This window comes from Eptesicus fuscus, chromosome 12, assembly GCF_027574615.1.
Source record: "Eptesicus fuscus isolate TK198812 chromosome 12, DD_ASM_mEF_20220401, whole genome shotgun sequence".
Taxonomy (NCBI): domain Eukaryota; kingdom Metazoa; phylum Chordata; class Mammalia; order Chiroptera; family Vespertilionidae; genus Eptesicus; species Eptesicus fuscus.
Genome location: NC_072484.1, coordinates 63414026 through 63439671, shown reverse-complemented (window position 1 = coordinate 63439671; position 25646 = coordinate 63414026). Strand labels below are relative to the sequence as shown.

The window sequence follows — 25646 nt, the reverse complement described above, 5'->3', positions numbered from 1 at the left end:
AAAGGTATACTCTGTAAAAGTCCAACAAAGTTGTAACTGAACTCTCTAAATGGGATAAAAGTTCTATTTTAAGAGATATTGGCAGAGAATTTTCTACAACTTGTGAAAGTCAACAAACAAGAATTAAGAAGGCCTATGAACCCTGAGCAGGATAAAACAAAAGATACCTAAGCACATCGTAGTAAAACAGACAAAAAAAAAACAAAGAAAAAACATTTAAAGCAGTCAGAGATAAGATGCATTACCTTTAGAGAGGTTAACAATAATACTGAAAGCAAACATTTAAAATGAAAAGATGTAAAATAATGTATTCAAATTGCTAAAAGTTGTTCTATGCCCTGGCCGGATGACTTGGTTGGAATTCTGTCCCTAACACCAAAAGGCTGTGGGTTCAATTACCAGTCAGAGCATATACCTAAGTTGCAGGTTTGATCCCCAATCGGAGCGTTCGAAAGGCAACCGACTGATGTTTCTCTCCCTCTCCCTCTCCTTCTTCCTCTCCCTCTCTCCCTCCTTTCCTCTCCCTCTCTCTCTCTCTCTTTCTCTCCCCCTACCCTGCTCTCTATCCTATATAATAAAAGCTTAATATGCTAAGTGTCTGACCATTCGTTCAACCATTCGACCAGTCGCTATGACGCGCACTGACCAACAGGGGGCAGACACTCCGACTGGTAGGTTAGCTTGCTGCTGAGGTCCGGCTGATTGGGACTGGGCGAGAAGGGCTGGACACGCCTAAGACTCTTGAGGTGTCACTTTTCAGAAATATGACCATGGTGGTTTGCTTGGTTTGTTTCTTCTTTCCATCACAGGTCTGCTTTTAAGCAGATAATGCACTATAAGCATTCCTCTCTATTAATGAAAACCTTTCGGTGTTGGGGGTCCATGTTTTCAAACTTTATAAGGAGCTTACTGAAGTCTGCGAAAGCTTCTATTAAACCCTTCACTGTGAATTTTCTTAAGGTTTTTTTCTTTTTCTTCTGCAGTTTCCTTTTCTCTTGTCTCTTCCTCAGCTATACATTCCTGTTCCAGTTCCAACAACTCATTAGTCAGTTCCTCAGGAACCAACTCTAGGAGCTCCTCCATGTCATCCTCATCCACACCCATGTTGAAGTTGTTTGTCATCTCAACCACAGCCTCACTGGTTTTTGCAACCTCCTCAGCCTTGAGAAAATTCTTTGAAGTCATGGATGAACTTCTTGTCTTTTTCCAAATGCCATTCATACACTCCTTGGTGACATCACACCAAGCCCAAGCAAGGTCTTGATGTTCTAATACTTCCATAATTGCATCATATCTTCCCAGGGTTTCCTCAGTTACAGCAAGAACCTCAGCAAAGGTCCTCCTCCAGCAGTAGGCCTTAAAAGCTGCTCTAACTCCTTGGTCCATTGGTTGGATCAAAGAGGTAGTGTTTGGACAGAGAAACACCACTTTGATTTTGGGATGAAGAACACCAATAAAAGGTTGTCTGAGCGGATTATCCACAATAAGCAAAATCTTGAAAAGTATGTTATTCTCCAAACTGTACTTCTCCATTTCACTGGTATCACAATTCAGGAGGGCATCTTGGAAAAGGAGCTGGGTCATCCATGACTTCTTACTGCTCCTGTAGTACACTGCCAGGGTGTGCTTACTGATATACTTGAAGGCTCTGGGGTTCTCACTGTGCCAGATTACAAAGGGCTTCAATTTGTAGCCAGCAACACTGACCCAAAGCAAGACTGTTATCCTGTCCTTATAAGCCCTAAAACCTGACACTGACTTGGCCTCTTTATGGATCAAAGTGCTTTCAGGCATCTGCTTTCAGATTAGGAAGGTTTCATTCATACTGAATATTTGCTCTGGTAAGTAATTTTCCTCCACAATCTGCTTATCTAGGGTTTCCAAAAATTCTTCAGCTGCCTTCTCACCAGCACTCACAGACTCACCACTCACTTTCAGATTATGAAATAAAAATGTTTCTTGAATAGTTAAATGACCCAGAGCTAGCAGTAAATTCAACAATATAGTTCAGTCCAACCTTGTCTTTCACCATTGCAAACAAACCTTTTGCTCTGGCCATGGTGCTGAAAGGGATATGCTTCTAAGTCTGGTCTTCAATCCAGGTAATTTAATATTCAAAAACCAATTAATGTAATTCACACATTACCATGGGAGAAAGCGCATGCTCCTCCTTGATACAAAAAAACCATTTGACAAGATTCAATCTCCTTACAAGTTAAAAACAAAACTAGCGCCCTGGCTGGGTAGCTCAGTTGGTTAGAGCATCATCCCGATACACCAAGGTTGCAGGTTCGATCCCCAGTCAGGGAACATACAAGAAAATCAATAAATGCATAAATAAGTGAAATAACAAATAGATGTTTCTCTCTATTCTCTAAAATCAATCAGTAAATTGTTTTTCAAATCGTGGTAAAAAATGTAAAAGAAACATAACATTGAATTTTTTTAAAAAGGCAACCATGTTATACTCAATATTTTTCACAACTGACCTTATTTTTTTTAATGTTTTTATTGATTTTTATAGAGAGAGGAAGAGAGAGAGAGAGAAACCTCAATCAGCTGCCTCTTGTACACACCCTGACTGGGGACTGAACCTGCAACCTGGGCATGTGCCCTGATCTGGAATCGAACCAGCGACCCTCCAGGGCATGGGAGGACGTTCAACCAACTGAGCTACATGGACCAGGGCCACATGTCACCTTAACTTGATCTTAGACAAGAACTGACATGGTTTTAGCTTTCCTTCATGAAATGCTTATGATACCTCTGTTTTGCCTTTATTGGCAGTTAATGTCACATCGTTTTCATCCACTTGTGAAACACTGTCCAGTTCTTCCGCCTGAAGTGTAACTGATCCTTCACTTAGTTGTGCATTGGAGTGTTCATTTAAATCTCCTGTAGGAAATATACAATATTCAACTTACATCTATACACTATCTCACAGAAACAATCTGTGGGATAAGGATCACTAACATAATTGCCAAGGAAAAATCCTTTTACCCAAATATCACTCAATCTCACAAAAACTGAATAAAGGTATAGTCACTAAGACAAAGGCCATACCATCGTTAATTTAGCTAAATTCTGCAAACAAAATTGTGATTTTAATTTCTCCTCTTATAAGTTCATTTAACATTTTTCAGCTTTAAACATTTCACAAATGCACAAGTTGAATTAAAAAATAATTACTTCTTTACAATAGTAGATGCTCAACTAATTATATATGTATAGCCTCTTTATTCCAACTCTCCTTATTGGAAAACAGGCTCTCTAAGGACTGGGGCATATCTTGTACAATTGTATATGACATGTAGCAGCAGGCATTATACTAGCAAAAAACAGCTGTTTGCTCATTGGATGTTAACCAAAAATGTTTGATTTTAAATATTTATCATAGATATACATACTATCACAGTCTCAATCTCAAAATACCTCTTTAATTAAAAGTCTACCTAAATAGTAAATATAACAGTTATAATTCATTAACTCAGTTGTCTAATAGGACAAAGTTATCTAAACCATTTGAACAAATTATATTTAATTTACTTTGACTTTTACAAAAGTATTTAGGTGGATTTTGGATGACTTGTTTCCAATTTAGATTTAAAAGGCAATGTGGAACTATATAAGAATCAAATGAGTAACTAATACTGAAAAAACTGTGATTCATACATTTTCACTCATTAAGAACATAATCACACAAGCACTTAATTTACAGGTTAAAAAAGAGTTACTAAAAATTCTTTCATTTAATCTATTACCTGAAAATGAATCATGGTTAAGATGAGCCATTTCTTTGTCCAAATCACTTTGTGATAAATCAGATTTTCTTATTAAAGCAACAGGTTCTCTCTCTTCTGGTGATCTAATAAAATAACCAAATGATGGCTACAAAATAAACATGTGGATTATTTCCTTCATTTTCAACTGCTTTGAGAAATTCTATACTATTTTATCTTAATATTGGTAACCTAGCTAAATGATTTCAACAAATATTTTTTTCTTTCTCTTTAAACTTAAATGACTAGAGATGAACTTTAAAAGTCCACATAAAACCTTTTATTTCCTTACTGCCAGCTATCTTTAATCATCAGAACTAATATGGTCAAGTAACTTGCCCTCACTAAGAAATCCAAGTTAAAATAACCTAGAAATGACACTTTGTTTGTTCCTTCAGTAATTATTATTGAATATCTACTGTGTGTCAGACACTGTTAATAAACATCAGTGAGAAAAAAAATAAGAATTCCTGCTTTCCTGGAACTTACAGTATATAATTTTATACAATAAATACAAAAATATTTATGAAGAGATTTCTTCCTACTGAGTTGGATGAAAGGTTCAGAAAAGTTTATTATTTATTATATTCAAGGAGCTTGCTAAAAGGCAAGAAAATCACACTTTTCTTTTCTCACAGAACTTTCACATGATAGACCTAAAATGTGAATTCATTAAATGCACTCAATTTTTAGTTGATCTTCACTTGGAAATTTCTTCCCTTGACCCAGCAACTTGCATGCAAGTAACATTTCACAATTAATACCAAAATATAAATTCCAAATGATAGATCCATTTTCCATGATCCAGTGCTTTAAAATTCATCTGTTTATAAGGAATTCAATTACTCTTTAACTTCACTCATAATGTAAAAGATTCCAATTGATCCTGGCGGAAAAACTCTGCCTCTCTTAAGTATTAATTCTCATTTTTTAATTCACTGCAGACAGGATCCATAGTTCAGTTTTAAATGTAAGTTCTGTAAATCAACTGTGAGATCTAACACCATAGCTATTATTTTAAATTATACTCTTAGTGAAATCCAGTTTTAATAAACACTCTGCCCGCCCTGGTCAGTGTGGCTCAGTTGGCTGGAACATTGACCCCATACACCCAAAGGTCGCAGGTTCGATTCCCAGTCAGGACACATACGGAAGGCAACCTATCAATGTCTATCTCTCTCTTCCCCTCTCTCTAAAATCAACTAAAAAATATATCCTCAGGTGAGGATGAAAAATAAATTTAAAAAATAAACACTGGCCCTGACCAGTTTGGCTCAGTGGATAGAGCGTCGGCCTGCGGACTCAAGGATCCCAGGTTCGATTCCGGTCAGAGGCATATACTTTGGTTGCAGGCACATCCCCAGTAAGGGGTCCGTGCAGAAGGCAGCTGATCGATGTTTCTCTCTCATCGATGTTTCTAACTCTCCCTCCCTCTCCCTTCCTCTCCCTCCCTCTCCCTTCCTCTCTGGTGAAAAATCAATAAAATATATTAAAAAAATAAAAAAATAAACACTGTCCAATAACGCCAACTCCCTGTATGAAATTTATCAACAAGCCCTATGACTCTATCTCTGAAAGAAATCTTGAGTCTCTAAATTTTTCTGTTTCTGTAATATCCTTCTAGCACTCGGCCTTCATCAAATCTCTTCTATGTACCTTTCTGCCTGTTTCTACTCTTCCTCTGCAGTTGACTGACTCTCCCACCCAGGCTCCTGACACATATGGTGGCATACTGTCACCCTTAGAGATGGGCCCAGGCACCACAACAAAGTTGCTCCCTGCCTCCAAGAATTTCTTTCCAGTTAATTTGAGATAAGGCCAAATCCTGCAAGGACCCTTCATAATCTGGCCCTTGTCTTCTTCTACCATTTAACCTATCATACTCTCCCACCCCACAGTTCAGTTTCAAATTTAAGTTCTGTAAATTCACATTAGCTCCATTTGTCGGCTCCCTGTTCCTCCAATATGCCACTCCACCTCCTATAAATCATATAAATGTTCATATAAATCAGGGGAACATCTTGCCCAAGGGCCATATAAGGCCTGCAAAATCATTTAGTTTGGCCCTGCCAAGGGATTAGGGGTAAGTTAATTAAGTGTTTGACCAAATATAACAGGCTAATTTTTTTAAAAAAATGTATTTTATTGATTTCAGAGAAGGAAGAGGGAGAGAGAGATAGAAACATCAATGATGAGAGGCTGCCTCCTGCACATACCCTACTGGGAATTGAGCCCACAACCTGGGTATGTGCCTTTGACTGGAATCGAACCTGGGACCCTTCAGTCTGCAGACCAACACTCTATCCACTGCGCCAAACCGGCTAGGCTAGCAGACTAATTTTTAAGTTGGTAATTTTGTAGGGCCTGCAAATGATGTTGTAAAGTATCCAAATGGCCCTTGGCAGAAAAAAAGGTTCCACAGCCCTGATACAAATAGTCTCCATTTACTGAGAAGAACCTCCCTCCAGATCTTTTGATGACTGCCTCCTCCTCTCTCATCATTTAGGTCCCAGATGTCACCCTGACCACCACAGCTAAAGCATGACCTTATCCTTACTCACTCTTCACAGGACCTTTCATTATTGCTGGCATTTTTAAGTTTTTACATCTTATTAAACTGAAACACTCCTATATTTCAAAATATGTTTTTAGACAACAGGTTAAAAAAATGAATCTTTAAGTTCTTCCCACCATTGATATTACTGCATGTTAGGTTTGGTGCTAAATACTTTACATGACATTTAATTCTTACAAAACCCTGTAAGGTGGCATTCCATTTTAGAAATTGGAAAATTAAGGCATAGAGGAGTTAAATTGTTCCATAGAACTAGTTAAAAGGCAGAGCTAGGACTGGGTCAAGGTCTGACCAACTAATAAATTCAAGCTTTTATCCACTATTTTAACATGTTCCTATTCTGTCTCTGCTTTAAAGATGCTACAATGCTCTAGGTATACCATCATAGCATTCAAAATATAACAGCTGGTCAATTTAACCAGTTCCAGCACATATCATACTTACTCTTTTCACACTATAACCACCACCAAGGCAACCAAGAGCTTCAGATCTTTGAGCAAAGAACTCTCCCAAAGATAGACGTAAATAACTGGCATCGTCTTTGTTCAAATCTGATGTGCTAAGTGATTTCTTCAACAAATTGTAATTAATTGAAGTTCCCCACGACGTATCCCCTAGTGCAACTGAAGTATTCTGGGCATCTATATTTTCTTCCTAGGAAGAAAGTTATTATTTCACTTTATTTCCCCAGCAAGCCTTCTTTCTGTTTTTCTCATATTAAAAAAAAAAGTTAAGAAAATTTAAATTTTTAAAAAATGTGGACAAATTTAAGCTTAAGCAGCTAATACAGGTAATGAAGTCCAGAAGAAGAGAACTTCATTTTACACACTTTGAGTTATAATATACACTGTTTTGATATGTTGCTTAATCAAACACCGACTTTCATTAATATAAATCTTTAGAAAGGAGCATATTTTCAATAAAAACAAAAAATTAAAAACTGGAAATATCTTTGAAGACTATTAAGTTGATTTTAAACAAATTAAATATTATTTCAGTATGCCAGTTATTTTTTCAATCAGTAATTTTGAGTGTGAAGAAAAGAGCAGAAATTGTCTAAATATAAGGAAAGCAAGATAAAATTCTATACTAACCATATATCTATTCAGATGGAAATAAAAATTTTGCTACATTTAAATTAATACAGGAAAAATTTTAAACTTTGGTTAATGTCAATAAAATACAAACCTGCATAAATTGGTGCTCTTTATTAAATTCTTCTTCATCTTGTGCAATCAATTCCAATGCCTCAGCTTGAAAAATAGGTACATAATATTATATTAATGCCAATTAGATACTAGCATATAAATAAAACTTAACTAGTTAGGAAAATGAAATACTAAAGAAATAAAAAAATTTAAAGGTATGTGAAAGCTTCTCTCACACAATTGATGCAGCTGCATTAAGTACATAGTCTATGGTTGTCAAACTTTTGGTAATAGACACCCTACTGTGATTGATTTCATCAGTTACTAATGTGTCCTAACTCACTAAAGGGGGCTTTACAATCTAAGATTTTCGTTTTTAAAAGACTCTAATTTTAGCTTTAAAGATCTGGTACACCTGTGTTAAGGTACACACCCATGAACACCCTTGGTATTTCATCTGGAACTAACGGACTGACAAGCCATTCTGAAGGCTCATCATGAAGATGTCTGCTGGGTTTCCCAACCACCTATTTTGCTCATAACTGTCCCAGTTTTAGACAGCAAAAATCCTATATCCCAGCAAATCCCACAGCCTGGGCAAACAGTAACAAGAGGTCCCGCGGTGTCTGTCCTCAAAGTTCCTATGAGCACCTCGTTTCACTTAGGGTAATGAATGGATCTGAACCAACCTCCAAGCCAAGGCCACAAACTAAAATGCCTCAGAAGCTAGGAGTGAATGAGCAAAGAGGGCCAGGTGTAACACCATAGGGAATGGTGGGACAGTGGCAAACTAGAAAGCCACTAGTTTAATACTCCTCTCAAGACAGTAGAGTTAAAAAGAATTTTAAACATATTGGCTAAATCAGAAAAGGCTACAGGCTACCTAGGCCCGGGTGAGCCCAAGTGGCCCTGGGTCTGGGAGAGGCCAAGCGTCCCTGGGTCCGGGTGAGACCATGTGTCCCTGGATCCGGGTGAGGCCTTGTGCACCTAGGCCCGGGTGAGCCCAAGTGGCCCTGGGTCTGGGAGAGGCCAAGCGTCCCTGGGTCCGGGTGAGACCATGTGTCCCTGGATCCGGGTGAGGCCTTGTGCACCTAGGCCCGGGTGAGCCCAAGTGGCCCTGGGTCTGGGAGAGGCCAGGCGTCCCTGGGTCCGGGTGAGACCATGTGTCCCAGGATCCGGGTGAGACCTCGTGCACCTAGGCCCGGGTGAGCCCAAGTGGCCCTGGGTCTGAGAGAGGCCAAGCGTCCCTGGGTCCGGGTGAGACCATGCGTCCCTGGATCTGGGTGAGGCCTTGTGCACCTAGGCCCGGGTGAGCCCAAGTGGCCTTGGGTCTGGGAGTGGCCAAACGTTCCTGGGTCTGGGTGAGACCATGTGTCCCTGGATCCGGGTGAGGCCTCGAGCACCTAGGCCCGGGTGAGCCCAAGTGGCCCTGGGTCGGGGAGGGGCCAGGCGTCCCTGGGTCCGGGTGAGACCATGTGTCCCAGGATCCGGGTGAGGCCTCGTGCACCTAGGCCCGGGTGAGCCCAAGTGGCCCTGGGTCTGGGAGAGGCCAAGCGTCCCTGGGTCCGGGTGAGACCATGCGTCCCTGGATCTGGGTGAGGCCTCGTGCACCTAGGCCCGGGTGAGCCCAAGTGGCCCTGGGTCTGGGAGTGGCCAAACGTTCCTGAGTCTGGGTGAGACCATGTGTCCCTGGATCCGGGTGAGGCCTCGAGCACCTAGGCCTGGGTGAGCCCAAGTGGCCCTGGGTCGGGGAGAGGCCAAGCGTCCCTGGGTCCGGGTGAGACCATGTGTCCCTGGATCCGGGTGAGGCCTCGTGCACCTGGGCCCGGGTGAGCCCAAGTGGCCCTGGGTCTGGGAGAGGACAAGCGTCCCTGGGTCCGGGTGAGACCATGTGTCCCTGGATCCGGATGAGGCCTCGTGCACCTAGGCCCGGGTGAGCCCAAGTGGCCCTGGGTCTGGGAGAGGCCAAGCGTCCCTGGGTCCGGGTGAGACCATGCGTCCCTGGATCCGGATGAGGCCTCGTGCACCTAGGCCCGGGTGAGCCCAAGTGGCCCTGGGTCTGGGAGAGGCCAAGCGTACCTGGGTCGGGGTGAGACCATGAGTCCCTGGATCTGGGTGAGGCCTCGTGCACCTAGGCCCGGGTGAGCCCAAGTGGCCCTGGGTCTGGGAGTGGCCAAACGTTCCTGAGTCCGGGTGAGACCATGCGTCCCTGGATCCGGATGAGGCCTCGTACACCTAGGCCCGGGTGAGCCCAAGTGGCCCTGGGTCTGGGAGTGGCCAAGCGTTCCTGAGTCTGGGTGAGACCATGTGTCCCTGGATCCGGGTGAGGCCTCGAGCACCTAGGCCCGGGTGAGCCCAAGTGGCCCTGGGTCTGGGAGAGGCCGAGCATCCCTGGGTCCGGGTGAGACCATGTGTCCCTGGATCCGGATGAGGCCTCGTGCACCTAGACCCAGGTGAGCCCAAGTGGCCCTGGGTCTGGGAGAGGCCAAGCATCCCTGGGTCCGGGTGAGACCATGTGTCCCAGGATCCGGGTGAGGCCTCGTGCACCTAGGCCCGGGTGAGCCCAAGTGGCCCTGGGTCTGGGAGAGGCCAAGCGTCCCTGGGTCCGGGTGAGACCATGGGTCCCTGGATCCGGATGAGGCCTCGTGCACCTAGGCCCGGGTGAGGCCAAGCGTCCCTGGGTCTGGGAGTGGCCAAACGTTCCTGGGTCTGGGTGAGACCATGTGTCCCTGGATCCGGGTGAGGCCTCGTGAACCTAGGCCCGGGTGAGGCCACGTGCCACTGGGTCTGGGAGAGGCCAAGCGTCCCTGGGTCCGGGTGAGACCATGCGTCCCTGGATCCGGATGAGGCCTCGTGCACCTAGGCCCGGGTGAGCCCAAGTGGCCCTGGGTCTGGGAGAGGCCAAGCGTCCCTGGGTCCGGGAGAGACCATGTGTCCCTGGATCCAGGTGAGGCCTTGTGCAACTGGGCCCGGGTGAGGCCACGTGCCCCTGGGTCTGGGAGAGGCCAAGCGTCCCTGGGTACGGGTGAAGCCAGATCCTGGGTCCGGGTGAGGCCGTGCGCCCCTGGATCCATCCGGGTGAGGCTGGGTCCCAGGCCCGGGTGAGACCACGCGCCCCTTGGGTATGGGTGAGGCCACGTGCCCCTTAGTCCAGGTGACGCCGTGCCCCTGGGTTCGGCCGAGACCAAACCAGAGGGAGTCGGACCTCCATTACCACCATTTGTCCACCATCCAGAGCTGAGGGGTCAGTGCTGACATGTACACATAAGGAACTACTGGACATCGAAATTGGGTCTCAAAAGAACTGTTGGTCCAGGGGGAAGCTCGCTACAGATTGATTCATTTGCCTGTCAGCATAAATATTATTGCTCGTCTCACATTCAGTTCTTATTAGTATATATCTAGTGACATTTGATCTCGTTCATCTAGAGGAAATGATGAACAACATAGACTGAGGAACAAGAACAGAACCAGAAGCAAGGAGGCATCGATCGGACTATCGGGCCTCAGAGGGAGGATAGGGGAGGGTAGGGGGAGGGTGGGGGGAGGGGGAGAGTTCAACCAAAGGACCTGTATGCATGCATATAAGCCTATCCAACGGTTAAGTTCAACAGGGGATTGGGGCATGCGTGGGGAGAGGGGTGGGATGGGAATGGGGGGATGAGGACAAATATGTGACACCATAATCAATAAAGAAATTAAAAAATAAAAATAAAAATAAAAGCATTATGAGAAAAAATAAAAAAAAAATAAAAAAAATAAAAGCAAAAAAAAAAAAAAAAAAAAAAAAAAAAAAAGAAAAGGCTACAGGCTAAACTCTAGGCTGCCTGTCTGTTGCTTACCCTGGGCCTTTGCCTGGTATTTCAAAATAGTAGCAGAAAGGGGAAGAGCCAATAGCAACCCAGAAGGGACAGTCCACTTGGGCTCCCACAAGAGAGATCTCTCCCACTCTCACAGAGCCATCAAGGGCTAATCCAATCCAAATTGCCCTTTTGAAAATCCTCCCAGTCCCACATTAACATCTTGAGACAAAATGAGAATAGATACATTTCCAGTTAGGAAAAGTAGAGCACCAAAAATAGATCAAGATTCTTACTTATTAAAATAGTGCTGATTCCTTACCTTTCTTTCATATAAGCACATTCTAACCTAGAGGTATAAATTAGCATCAATGGAACCATGAAGCTCCTAAAATCTTATGCTAAATCTTCCACATAAAAATTTTCTATGAAGATTCTCTGTGGGATACCAAAAGTTAAAAAACCACTGCCCAGCTCTAGCCGGTTTCATTCAGTGGATCAAGTGTCCGTCTGCAGACTAAAGGGTCCAGGGTTTGATTCCAGTCAAGGGCACATGCCCAGTTGCGGGCTCAGTCCCCAATAGGGAACATGCAGGAGGCAGCTGATCAATGATTCTCTCTCATCATTGATGTTTCTATCTCTCTCTACCTTCCTCTCTGAAATCAATAAAAAATATTTTTTAAAATTAGTACATTAATTTATGTAAATACACACATAAAAGGATCAGTACATAATAAGTGCTCAATAAAACATGGCTTTAAAAAAAAACACTGCCCTGCCCAGCAGGTGTGGCTCAATGGTTGAGCTTCAACCTATGAACCAGGATGTCATGGTTCGATTTCTTGTCAGGGCGCATGCCCAGGTTTTGGCTCCATCCCCAGTGAGGTTGTGCAAGAGGCAGCCAATCAATGATTCTCTCTCATCATTGATGTTTCTATGTTCCTCTCCCTTTCTCTCTGAAATCAATAATCTGGCCACACAGTGTATATCCTATATAATAAAAGGCTAATAAGCAAATTGTCCCCTCGACCAGGAGTTCGACCAGCAGGCAGGCCAGCCAACTGCCCATGTCCCCTCCTCCTGGCCAGTCTGGCCGGACCCCACCCATGCAGGAATTCATGCACCAGACCTCTAAAAAAAATACACACACACACACACACACAGAGTGGCCAGATTATTATGCGTTCAGAGATCATAATAATCTGGCCACTCAGTGTATTTTAAATGATACCATTTTAAAAGTTGAAATAAAAACCACCACTGCCCTAAAATGAGAAAGTATCAACCAACTAAATCTAACATCCAACAGAAGGGAAGGAAGAAATCAGCCCATAAGAAGGTAACTCAGAAACCTATACAGTCTTATTAACTAATGTCACCCCAATAAATTTATTTTAAAAATAAAACTCAGAAAACCTAGCTCATTTTGAATAAATATCACATTTTTAAAACAGTAAGTATACAGCTCCAATTGCTATTTATTATATTCCTAAGCATTTTTTTCTCTGAACGTTGAGATTCTTCAGTTAAAAATCTATAGTAATGTTCATCAGAAATTAGTCACAGCCCTGACCGGTTTGGCTCAGTGGATAGAGCGTCGGCCTGCAGACTGAAGGGTCCCGGGTTCGATTCTGGTCAAGGGCATGTACCCTGGTTGCGGGCACATCTCCAGTGGGAGGTGTGCAGGAGGCAGCTGATTGATGTTTCTCTCTCATCGATGTTTCTGACTCTCTATCCCTCTCCCTTCCTCTCTGTAAAAAAATCAATAAAATATATTTTTTTTAAAAAAAGAAATTAGTCACAAATTATGAGAAAGCAGATCTTCCTTTTTTGAGTCTGTGCCCAATTGTCTGTCATATCAAAAACAAGAGTCCTTTCAAATGTCACCTGAATGTTCTAGTTGTTAAATTTGAAGCAGGCCTTTGTCCCACTCCCCGATCCCCTGCCTAGGGTTTAAATCCAAGGCCATAAATAAAAGTAATGTACATAATACCTCAGATATATGGAACTAATGAAGAGGACAGAAATGGGGAAGAGTAGTAGTATCTCAAGTAAATTTTCTGAAAAAGTTTATTAAATAGGCCAACTTTTCATTTAAAATGGCTTTGATATTATAAAAATTATGCCCTTGGTCCATTCTTCCTCTGCTGGATATCTCTTACATTTTCAAATTCCCTTTCCCTATTCCTATTAAAACGCTCCCATTTTATCCATATGCTCCACTGGCCCTGGTTTCTTTTAATACAGTTCATTCTTTATTTTCTTCAAATATAATATTTTTCAAATATAATAATATTCATTTTCTCCATTTCCTCACCACCCATGTTAGTCATCCCACAAGCAAGGTTTCCTTAAATTCCTCCATTATCTGTTTATTTTTTCCTTTAATAAATAGTAACACGTTCACATAGTTCAAAATTCAAGAAGTATACACTGAGTGGCCAGATTATTATGATCTCTGAACGCATAATAATCTGGCCACTCGTGTGTGTGTGTGTGTGTGTGTGTGTGTGTGTGTACACACACACGAGGCCCAGTGCATGAATTCGTGCATGGGTGAGGTCCAGCCAGCCTGGCTAGGGGGAGGGGACATGGGTGGTTGGCCAGCCTGCCTGCTGGTCGAACTCCTGGTCGAGGGGACAATTTGCATATTAGCCTTTTATTATATAGGATATACACTGAGTGGCCAGATTATTATGCATTCAGAGATCATAATAATCTGGCCACGCAGTGTATGTATGCATACTATGCTGTAATAAAGACTTTTAAAAAGTTAACCCAAATAAATAAATAAATAAATAGCCCTAGCTGGTTTGGCTCAGTGGATAGAGCGTCAGCCTGCGGACTGAGGGGTCCAGGGTTCAATTCTGGTCAAGGGCACATCTGGGTTGCGGGCTTGATCCCCATTGGGGGAGGCACAGGAGGCAGCCAATCAATGATTCTCTCTCATCATTGATGTTTCTATCTCTCTTACCCTCTCCCTTCCTCTCTGAAATCAATAAAGATATTTAAAAATAAATAAATAAAAAGTTAACCAGAAGAGGTAAAAGAGAATAGTAAAACGTCTCCACCACATCCCTGACCCCACTTACCACACCTCCAGAAGCAACCAGTGTGTAAAGTACCCCTGAAACCCCTTGCTATTTGAATTTTGAGTTTAAGTAGCTAGAGATTCCTACAATCCATTTCTTTTTTTTAATCTCTTCATTATATGCATTTACAAATATATGTGTGTCCTCCCCTCTTCCACCTTTTTTACACAAATGCTAGAATATTTTACATGGCTTTTTATGTTTTGGATTTTAAACAATTTATTTTGGTGATCATTCCATATCAGGACCTAACAAGCTCCTTTACCTTTTTTATAGCCACAGAGAATTTCCTTGCATGGATGTACCTTATTTAATCAGTCCCCTTTTTTGTACATCCAATGTTGCTTCCAAATTTTTGTTATTATAAACAATGTGCAAATAATAACATTGCACATACATTACATACCATTCATGCAAGTGTATCTAAATAACAGTAAGTTCCCAGGAGAACTGCCTGGTTAAAGAATATATGGCTTTGCAATTTTGTTAGATGCTCCAATATCGCCGTATCTAGAGGCTGTTTAATGACCACTTTTATTTCCTTTTCTATAAATTCTGTGTTTACATCCCTTGCCTAATTCTATACTAAGTAGTTGGGTTTTTTATTATTGTTTATTAAAACTATTAACATTTTAGGAAAATGGGCCCTTAATCTATAACAGTGATGGCGAACCTATGACACGCGTGTCAGCACTGACACGCATAGCCATTTCTGATGACACGCGGCCGCATGCCGAGGATGAAACATTTGCTGCTCCTGAGGATGAAACATTTGCGACTAGTCTTGGAGTCAGTTTTTTCCTCAAAGTGACACACTACCCGAGTTATGCTCAGTTTTTTGGTGAAGTTTGACACACCAAGCTCAAAAGGTTGCCCATCACTGATCTACAATATGAATTAAAATTTTTTTCTCAAAAAAAAAAAATAAAATAAAATAAAAATTTTTTCTCAGTTTGATGACTAATTTTTAAAAACTTTTTCATAAAAGCGTAACATACCTATGAAAAGTATATGTAAGTGTATAACTCAATGAATTTCCACAATCTGAACATGCATGTAGCCATATCAACACCCCAGATCAAGAAACAAAACACTGACAACACCCAAAAGGCCCCTTGAGCGTCCTTCCTGTCACTACACTCCTGTCGCAGGGTAACCACTAACCTTGCTTCTGACTTCACCGAGCAGGATATGTTTGAACTGTATACAAATAGAATTAGAGTATGTATTTTTAGTCAGCCTTATTTTATTCACCATATTTGTGAAATTTATCCACATTGCTACAAGTGGCTACACATCATTCGTTCCCATTGCTACACAGCATTCCAATATATGAATAAACACAATCCATCCCAATGTAAATGGGAATTTCGGAGTTTCTAGTGTAGAGCTAATACATACAGTGCTGCTATAAACATTTTGGCATATGTCTTTGGTAAATTATATACACTCCATATACTGGGTATATAGTGGATCATAAAGTGTGAATTTCACAAAATGCATCTTTATCAGATATTGCCAAACAACTTTTCAAAATGGTTGTATAGATTTGCATTTCCCACCAGTAACACCTAAGAATTCCATTACCATTGACTTAAGTGACAAAGTCAATATCCACTATCCAGTGTGTCTTTTCTAAATCAAGATATCATTGAGCAAGGTCTAACAGTAAATTAACTTCCAATTTCCGACTCATGTTTCCAACTACCAAATATTCCCAGCTCAAACCATAATCATCCAAAATTCTACAATTTATTCTGATTTTCCCTATCTCAGTTAATGGCATTTTCCCCAGAAAAAGATCACAAACCTCAATCCTTTCTTGACTCTCTACTAGCCACTGGAACCCAGTCACAAAACCCTAACCATTGTATCTCCATGTCTTCATTAGCTACTTTCCTTTCATTCTCACGGTGACACCTGTGTTTCTATATCCTAAAGAATCTCCCATTCCCCCTTTCCATTTCTTGCCATAAATGCTCATACTTTCTCACCTCATTCTTTCAATGAGTTTTCCATCCATTTGGAATTTTCATGCCCCCAAATACTCACATGTTGAAACTCCATCTCAAAAGCCTTCTGCTACCCACTCAAGCAAAAGTTACTTCTCCTAAAACTCCAAAGCATTTGTTCTGTGTTTCTCTATGATTGCTATATGTTGTTTTGTATTTTTATTTTATCCCTTTTAGCTGATGGGCGGTTTCTTAAGGGCTAAAAAAAATGCCTTATGTCTGTACTTCCACATCATCAGATGTTTAAGAGTTCAGTACAAGAAGCAGTTAGAAAGACTTTTCTCTGGCACCTTCTGAGCTTATCCTACCTAATAATAGACAAATATGCAAATTGACCGTACCTTCGCTATGCCCGCGATTGGCCAGGAGGCACGGGGGGGGGGGCAGGACTCGGGGTGGCCGGGGTGGCCGATTGGGCCGGCGGGACGCTGAGCTCACGTCGCCAGCGGCAGCTTGAGCTCAGCGTCTGCGCCATGGCTGTGCTGCGGCACAGAAGGGGCCTCTGGGGCAGCGAGCTCACGTCCCACCACAGACCATCAAAAGCGGGGGAGCTGGGTGCCTGTCCACTCAGGCACCAGGCCTTTCAGAAGCCTCCGCCGCGCCGGATCGAAAGCTCCCCCGTGATCGAAAGTGAAAGCTTGTAGGGGACCCTACACATGCATGATTCAATCATGCACTGGGCCTCTAGTTAAAAATAAGACTGGGCTTGACAGACCACTGCATGGTTTTCTCATCCCCAATTGAGAGGTGTTCAGGGACCGGAGCCTCAGGAGCATAGCACCATGTCACAGACTAAGACAAAATGCCATGCATTCTGCAGACCTACTCCAGTTGTCCTTTCACTGTCAGAGATTCTGCTAATCCACAAACCTAGTTTATGTTCCTAATATGTTCATCCTTTGAGATTTTACTTACCTTCTTCATCACTTTTCTTCCATCATTTCTACCACACTGCTTAGCTTTTACTATAAAATGGATTGACTTTTGTAACTGTTCATTTTTCAGTATAGTCCTTTTGTTCAAGACAGACTTTAAAAAGAAAGTAAAGCCTCTTAATTTTGCAATACTGTAAAGTAAAGGTTCTAAATTGAAGTAAGAGACTGCTGGTCTAATGCACTGTCTTTAAGAAAAAGGCTCAGCTCACTCTGCAATGATTAGCACTCTTTCAAGCCTTTGTTCCAGTAATAACAAGTGAAGAGCTCAGTACTGTATATTCCAAAAAGGATCTGATGTGACCAACCATCAGAAACAATGAAAATGGTACAATACTGTGGTTAGCAATATCCACTTACAACCAGTTCTGAATTCTTCATTCATTTCATCCGTTGGAGGCATATTTAAATCTTGTTCTTCATTAAAAGATGTATAATATGCAAGGTCAGTGACCCATCTACCTTCTTCATTTTGATAAACCACGTTCTGTGGTAGATCAGCTTCTAAAAAATAAAATTCCAAAAATATCCAATGATACATAAAACAAATAAAATTATATAATATTCTTAAATAATGTTATTTAGTTGCCTTATCTTAGTTATCAACAGTCCTAAAATTTGCCCAAAACTAGTTAGAAAAAGGAAAATTCATTTCCCCCACAGAAAAGTATCTCTCTGATAAGCCAGACTTAATTACAGTAAAAGCATCTAATGGAGAATTGGGGGAAAAGGAAAAAAAGACTTAGAAAGGTATACTTTTCCCAGATCTGTGAATAAAGATACCATTTTATGTTATTTATTTACTTACAGTGAAAATTTTTTATATTTAGAATTAGCTAGCTGGACTCACTTTATTTTTATATATTTATTTAAAGAAAAGACATTTCATTTTTAATCATTCAAAAAAAAAAAAGAGTTCTAGACAATGTCAAACTCCACATACAATACAGCTATGATTACACATTAAATATAACTATCTACACATATACAAAAATATAAAGTTCTATTTCATACAATAAAACCCTTTATAGAAACCATATTAAAATTAAGCAGAACTTCTCAACTTATATGTGAGGTGTAAATCCTTTCTACAGGTTCCTTTAAAGGTTTTAGAGCAAAATGCAAAACCTAAAAACAATGTCCTCTGGTCAATTCCCAAATTAACGCTACTTAAACAAAAATTGATAGTTCAGTTACATACTCCTTTAATATTGTTCAGACATCTCTAAAATCTCCCACTTTTTAAAAGTATGGAAATAGGACCGAAACCGGTTTGGCTCAGTGGATAGAGCGTCGGCCTGCGGACTGAAGGGTCCCAGGTTCGATTCCGGTCAAGGGCATGTACCTTGGCTGCAGGCACATCCCCAGTGGGGGGTGTGCAGGAGGCAGCTGATCGATGTTTCTCTATCATCGATGTTTCTAACTCTCTATCCCTCTCTCTTCCTCTCTGTGAAAAATCAATAAAATATATTAAAAAAAAAAAGTATGGAAATAGAACTCAAAATATCCCATAATATAGTACTAAACATAGAGAGTATTTAGGAAAGATGTTATTGTCAGATGACACAATATTGTTTTATTTCTTCAATACGTTTTTAAATAAGAATGAGGTTTTGGTTTTGTTTTTTTACCTAAAAGACCAAGATTATCGTCTACATTAAGATACATTTGGTAAGATTTCAGAGTGGAAAATAACCTCATCAATATTTTATCACAAAAGTAACTCTGGTAACAATTTATAAAAGGAGCCAGTACTCTGAGATATATCCAGGGATTAAATCTCATCATGCTAGAAAGAAGCTGTCGGCCATACTCTGTGGTTTCACTAGCAAGAAACAAGTCCTGGTTCTCCAGAATCTCTGCTTCAGAGAGCTTTCAGTCACTATGCACATCCATTTCATCAATGAGATGAAGAGTTTCTTCCAATGCCCTGATTATTGGGTACTATCCAAGATAACAGATCTTGAGGATCAAGCCTGCTATTAGTATCTTTGTCATAATCATTTAGGAATCTACTAGTATCTTTCTCAACAGGATCCACTCTCCATCTTCATTTACTTAATCCTGCCTATAGTCACCAAAAAATTCTTCCAGCCCTGACAGGGTACCTCATTTGGTTAGAGTGTTATCCAGATATGCCAAGGTTGCAGGTTTGATATTGATCAGAGTACATACAAAAATCAACCAATGAATGCATAAATAAGTGGAACAAACCCATGTTTCTCTCTCTCTCTGCCCTGCCTCTAAAATCAATTAAATTTTTAAAAATTCTTCCAAACTAACAAATCCATCACCATTTTTGTCATGTTCTTCTAAAGCCTCTTGAATGACAAATTCCATCAGATAATCAACTTCTCCAGGATGCTCAAAAGCAATAAATTCTTCAAGATTCAAACCATCCTGGTTAGCTTTTTCAAATCCCTTCTTGTCCTTTAAATGAAGCTGCCTAAAAGACTCCTCTTCTGCAACAGCCAGAGCTGTGCTCTCATCCAAGTCAATCACACAATCATACATCTGAATGTTGCACTCATCCCGACACACTGCCATCACTGTTTTTATCATTTGTCAACAAACTATTGTTTCTCTTCTTGCACAGCATAATGTTTAAAAGACAACTGAATCCATGAACTGAGTTCACTTTTGGTGAGAAAGCCATCTGAGTCCAAGTCAATTTTATGATTGACTTCAGTCTTTTGTGTTGCCCTTCCAGGATGAGTTGTCAACTTTTTCCTGGCTGCCCAGCAGTGCCTCGGTTATAGTCCCTGCATGGCCCTAGAATGCAGTAGCCCCAGGCTTCAGGCCCAGTCACACTGTGCTAGTGGCCATGGGCACAGGGCAGAGGAGGGAGGAGGAGAGCAGCACTGATTGGCACGTGGTATGGCCTAGGTGGGAGAACACAGCGCTTAACTGCTCCTCATGTCCCAAACTCACAGCTGAACACAGCTTAGATTACCCCAATTTTCTTGGCACCATCCATAGTAGGAAGCTAGTCGAACATGTATATGCCATCTTCTCTCCATCAGGCCTGATCAGGGTGTTGACTGTGGCTACTTCAATGTAACAAAACTTCTTCACAGCATGTTTATCTGGTGCTTGTTGGACCTGACATCCAAAATGAACACAAGAGTATTGTTGTTTTCTATCTTCATCACGGCTGACTTGGTAGTCAGGGGAACTTGATGATGGCACAGTGGTCAGGGGAACTTGATGATGGCACAGTGGTCAAGCTTGTTTCTCCTGGGGGGACTCTTCCAGCCGGGCAGGATCTCCACACCAGCCGGGCAGGATCTCCATTTTTTTGTGTGGCTGTGGATGCCTTTCAGCACTGCTTTCTTTGCCTCTAAGGCCTTAACACACTACCCTTCTTCACTTTGAGGCACCATCTTCATTTTAAAGATACCATTTTTTAAATTCATAATACATAAATATCTTAGTATGAAAGATTAGGCAAGTTCCACTTAGAAATATATTCTATTCAAAATGTACACACAATATTTTATATATTCTTTATTTTAAAAAAAAGTCCACTTACGGTCTTTCTTCTTTTCAATGGACTCGTAACATTCACATGCTCGTCTTTCGCTAGTTAGTGACTGGAGAATATCAGAATTAATACTTTTGTTATTAATGGACTTCAAAGATGCTATGTTCATATTTTTTTTGAATGGATACTTTAGGAATCTCAGTGTCTGAATCTGAGGCCAATTGCTTATTTTGATGAGGAGACCCTGCCTCCAGTTTTAGAGGATTTATCAGGTCAAAATCACCTCTACTGACATTTGTATCATGAAAATAAACAGGGTTAAATTTTGCATTAGCATTAGCAGTCCTGATAGTCTTCACCAGAACTTTTTCTCTTTGCTTTCCTTTAAAAAGCAATAAAAGAGCAAGAGTAAGTTTTGTTTTTCATAACTCATTCCAAAATTTTATGGGCAAAAATTATGTAGTTGACATAAATGTTTATTATATAAGAGAACAGACTATACAGTATTCACTATATTCTTCTAGATTATGTAAAACCCAATGTTAAGCAATTGACAAAAACCTAAATTCATAATGTGGTCATCCCAAACACACAACAACAGATTCAGGTACCAAAAGTGGGTCCAACATATTCATTACATTTACAGAATGTTAGAAATGTCAATTTAACTTTTATCATTACCACTAAAAGTTTCTACAGGATGGTAAGCCCATTAGTGTGACCAGCCTCATAAAAATAATATGAATAACAGACCTTGGAAAACACAGACATTAATATGTTTTAATAGAAGTGAAACAGCAAATACTACCAATGTTCCTGAGAGTCTAATGACAATTGCATCAGACACAGCAAATTAAGTCAGTGCTTCAAAGCCAAGCTCTCCAACAAACTTTCCCAAATGGCACTTCTTTTTCTTCCCTAGAATAACAACTGCTGAAAGGGGCTCAAGTGCCTACAGTACTCTTCTCAGAAATTCAGCTATGAATAAAGTGCCAATAAAGCCTATAACAGCAGCATTTTCTGTTATAAGATATATGACAAAAACAGCCTCCGGGGCAAAGTTTTTAAAGTTAAAATACTAAAAAGAAGTAGTTCTATTTAACAGAAAAGATGCTGACTTTGAAATAAAGTCATAGGTTCACCGTTTATTAATTGGGTGATTTTCTAACACTGTCATTAAAAAAATAAACTTACATCTCTACCCTATATCAAAATAAAAGTAGTAGGAGAAAATGCAGATGGATAACGTATTCTTCAGTAAATAACATCTTCTAAGTGTCAACACTCTCATGGATTAAATTGTGTCTCCCAAAAAAGATATGCCTGAGTCTAACCACAAGGAACCTATAACTTGTGATCTTATTTGGAAACAGGATCTTTGCAGATTTAATTAATTAATTTCTTGAGATGAGGTCATTCTGGATTTAGGAATAGCCTTAAACCCAATGAGCAGTGCACAGTTAACCCTTGAACAATACAAGTTGGAACTTACAGGTCCACTTATATATGGTGTTTTTCAATAAATATATAGTTGGCCCTTCATATCCCTGGGTTTCATTCACATCCCTGGATTCAACCAACCACAGATTGAAAACAGTATTTCTGATCTCCAGGTGGGAACCGTGGATGCAAAGGGCCGACTGTACGAATGGTGAGGTGTCGTTTTACATAAGGGACTTGAGCACCTGTGGATTTTGGTGCCCAGGCAGGTCTGGAACCAACTGCCTGCAGATAGCAAAGGATGTTTTAGGTGAGTCAAAAGTTATACATGGGTTCTTGACTGCGTGTGGGGTAGGAGAGGGTTTGACACCCCACCTCCACATTGTTCAAGGGTCAACTATACTTATAAGAGAAAGGAGAGGAAAACTTCAGAGAGAAAAAGAGCGACAGAGGAAAAAGCCATGTGAAGATGAAAGTAGACATTGGATTAATTCTGCCACAGCTAAGGAACACCAGGTCAACACCTTGGATTCAGAATTGTTGCCTCTAAAACTGTGAAAAGGAAAATTTTTGTTGTTTTAAGCTAACAAAAATTTTGATGATTTGTACCAGCAGCCCCAGAAAACTAATACAAACACTAAAACCTAAAATGCATAAGGATCATCAAAGGCAAGAACACAGGAAGACACAGGAAGAAGACAGCCACCTAAAAGCAAGAAAAGTGTAAGGAGAAACCAATCCTTTCGAAACCTTGATCTTGGACTTCTCCAGAACCATAATAAAAGTAAATTTCTGTTGTTTGAGCCAAATAAATGAATAAAATGCATAAGGATCAAAATATCTCCTTTATATAGAAAGTTTATAAAAACAAGTTAAAATATGGCTTCAAAAAGACAAAGACAAATAAGAAAAAAAGACAAAGGAGACAAATGCCACTTAAAACTAGATAACTGTGTCTTGCCATCATGGCTCAGTGGTTGAGCATCGACCTAAGAACCTGGAGGACACGGTTCGATTCCTGGTCAGGGCACATGCCTGGATTGTGGGCTTGATCCCCAGTGTGGGGTGTGCAAGAGGCAGCCAATCAATGATTCTCTGTCGTCATTGGTGTTTCTCCTTCTAACCTTCCTCTCTGAAATCAATAAAAATATATTTTAAAACTAGATAACTATTTTTCATACATAATATTAGCACAGATTAAAAAGAACCAGAATGTGGGGAACTAACTCTCTCCTCAATAAACTGACTTAAAACAATCTTGAATATAGAATGTAGTCAATCTAACCACTCACCCTTTAGTTGAGACATTGTTAGCTGAAGCAGCCTCCACCTTTGTTTGTCCCATGTAAATTTCTGTTTATCCTGGCTAAGATGTTTTCCCCAAAGCCTCAATAAAAGGGATGGCAGGGCCAGAGCAGTGAGTAGTTCTCCCACTAGAGGTGGACTACCGCCTGGCCCCCCATATCGCCAAATTGAAAAAAAAAAAAGAATGTAGTTAAAGTGATTACAGCCCACCCTCCCCCGAAATCACTGTGCTCTAATGAAATACGCTTGAACCCTTTATGTGCTTAGTTGAGGAGCCAATTGAGTGAAGCTACCACCTATGGGATGACTCAACACCTCCAAGACAGAACACCACCCAGGCAGAATGATAGGGTAGCGGTATGGGGCTTCGGATAGCTACTCACTCTCCCCAAACCCAAGGAGCCATTGGTGGGAAAACTGGTGCTCAACCATTTGTAGATGACTGCTTCTGAGATGGAGTTTTCTCTCTTGCTGTGATCTTTTAAAAGTCAGCCCAAGACACAGGGTTTGTGGAAAAAATAAATAACAAAAAAGAGGAATGCAGTTTCTCTGACAGTTTTTAAGCTTAAACACAAAACAGGTCTTTGTTTACACTTTGAAAGTTTAACTCTCAAAAAAACTTAAGAATTAGGAAATGTGCCTGGCTGGTTTGGCTCAGTGGATAGAGCGTCGGCCTGCGGACTGAAGGGTCCCAGGTTCGATTCCGGTCAAGGGCACATGCCCGGGTTGCGGGCTCGATCCCTGGTGGGGAGCGTGCCGGAGGCAGCCATTGATGTTTCTCTCATCATCAATATTTCTCTCTCTCCCTTCTTCTCTGAAATAAATAAAAATATATTTTAAAAAAAGAATTAGGAAATGTAAGAAAGAAAAAAATAAAAACAATCCACACATTTCTTAGGAGATGGGGTTTCAAGGGGAGGTAATGATAGTACAGTTGACACTTAGGATGTTAGGGACACTGACCCTCATGTAGTCAAAAATCCCCATATAACTACTGACTCCCCCAAAACTTAACTACAGTCTTTTAATATCCACAGGTGACTGGATCTAGGTTCCAAGACCCCTGTGGATTCCTAAATCCATGGATGCTGAAGTCCCTTATATAAAATGGCATACAACAATGCATACAGTCAGCCCTCTGCATCCACAAATTCCCAACCGAAGATTGAAAATGCTGATTTCAATCCAAGATTGGTTGAATCTGCAAATGCAAAACCCTGGGATACAGAGGCCAAATGTATATTTATTGAAAAAAATAAGAGGGCCCACAAAGTTCAAACCTGTGTTGTTCAAGGGTCAACTGTACTGGAAAGTCCCATCTTACCGGAGTCTAAGGAAAACAATAAGGTAACAAAGCACTCGGGACAATGGCGGAGCTGGGAGACGCCGACAAAGCGGAATTGCAGCGCCTGGTGGCGGCCCAGCAGCAGAAGGCGCAGTTCACCACACAGGTGCGGGACAGGGACCAGGGTAAAGAGAAACGAGGCTAAAGTACAGGTCCCAGGCACCCGCGGTGAGGTCACTCGATGTCCCTGCTACGCCCGGTTCCCTCGCAAAAGAAGTCATGGCACCCCTGCCGCTGGTGCACCACTTCATGGAGCTACGTTGGGACAAATGTGTGGAGAAGCCAGGGAATCGCCTAGACTCTCATACCGAAAACTGTCTCTCTAGCTGTGTGGACCGCTTCATTGACACTACTCTCACCATCACCAGTCATTTTGCCCAGAATGTACAGAAAGGAGGGCAGTAGGCCATTCCCTAGGAGAATGACAGAAGCAGCAAAGGACCTGTTACTAAGCAGATTGAAGGGCCAATAAGGGAAAGTTGTCAACCCACTGTCAGGTCAACTTCAGGCTATTACCAAGCCTGTTGAGGCTAAAAAGTAACAGATCAAAAATTCATAAGTGAAATTTATTTATTTAGAATTCAGAAACTCCACATTGTATCATAACAATTATTCAATAAGTGTGAGTTTTCCAAGAAAAAAAAAAGCACTCTAGAGAAAGGGAAGTATGTCCTCAAAAAATGGAAAAATAGCATCCTTCATAGACTATAACCAATGATATTAACATTTGCCAT

The 25646-nt window shown here is 41.1% G+C and overlaps 2 protein-coding genes and 1 pseudogene across 2 annotated transcripts in view; 1 reads left to right on the top strand and 2 right to left on the bottom strand.

Moving 5' to 3' along the window:
• Positions 1-25646, bottom strand: part of CEP192 (centrosomal protein 192) — a 94403-nt gene that overhangs the window by 55519 nt on the left and 13238 nt on the right. Inside the window, exons 9-14 of the mRNA XM_054723643.1 lie at positions 20871-20931; positions 17699-17842; positions 7543-7607; positions 6799-7008; positions 3762-3888; positions 2765-2895 (exon numbers count right to left, since the gene is read on the bottom strand). Coding sequence (XP_054579618.1) covers positions 2765-2895; positions 3762-3888; positions 6799-7008; positions 7543-7607; positions 17699-17842; positions 20871-20931 — 738 coding nt within the window. The remainder of the gene's footprint in view (positions 1-2764; positions 2896-3761; positions 3889-6798; positions 7009-7542; positions 7608-17698; positions 17843-20870; positions 20932-25646) is intronic.
• On the bottom strand, positions 18032-20315 carry LOC114229672 (reticulocalbin-2-like; annotated as a pseudogene).
• LOC129150844 (mitochondrial import inner membrane translocase subunit Tim8 B-like) lies at positions 24935-25317 on the top strand. Its single transcript, XM_054723642.1, has 2 exons — positions 24935-25017; positions 25149-25317. Exons 1-2 carry the CDS (start codon positions 24935-24937, stop codon positions 25315-25317), a joined length of 252 nt encoding a protein of 83 aa, XP_054579617.1.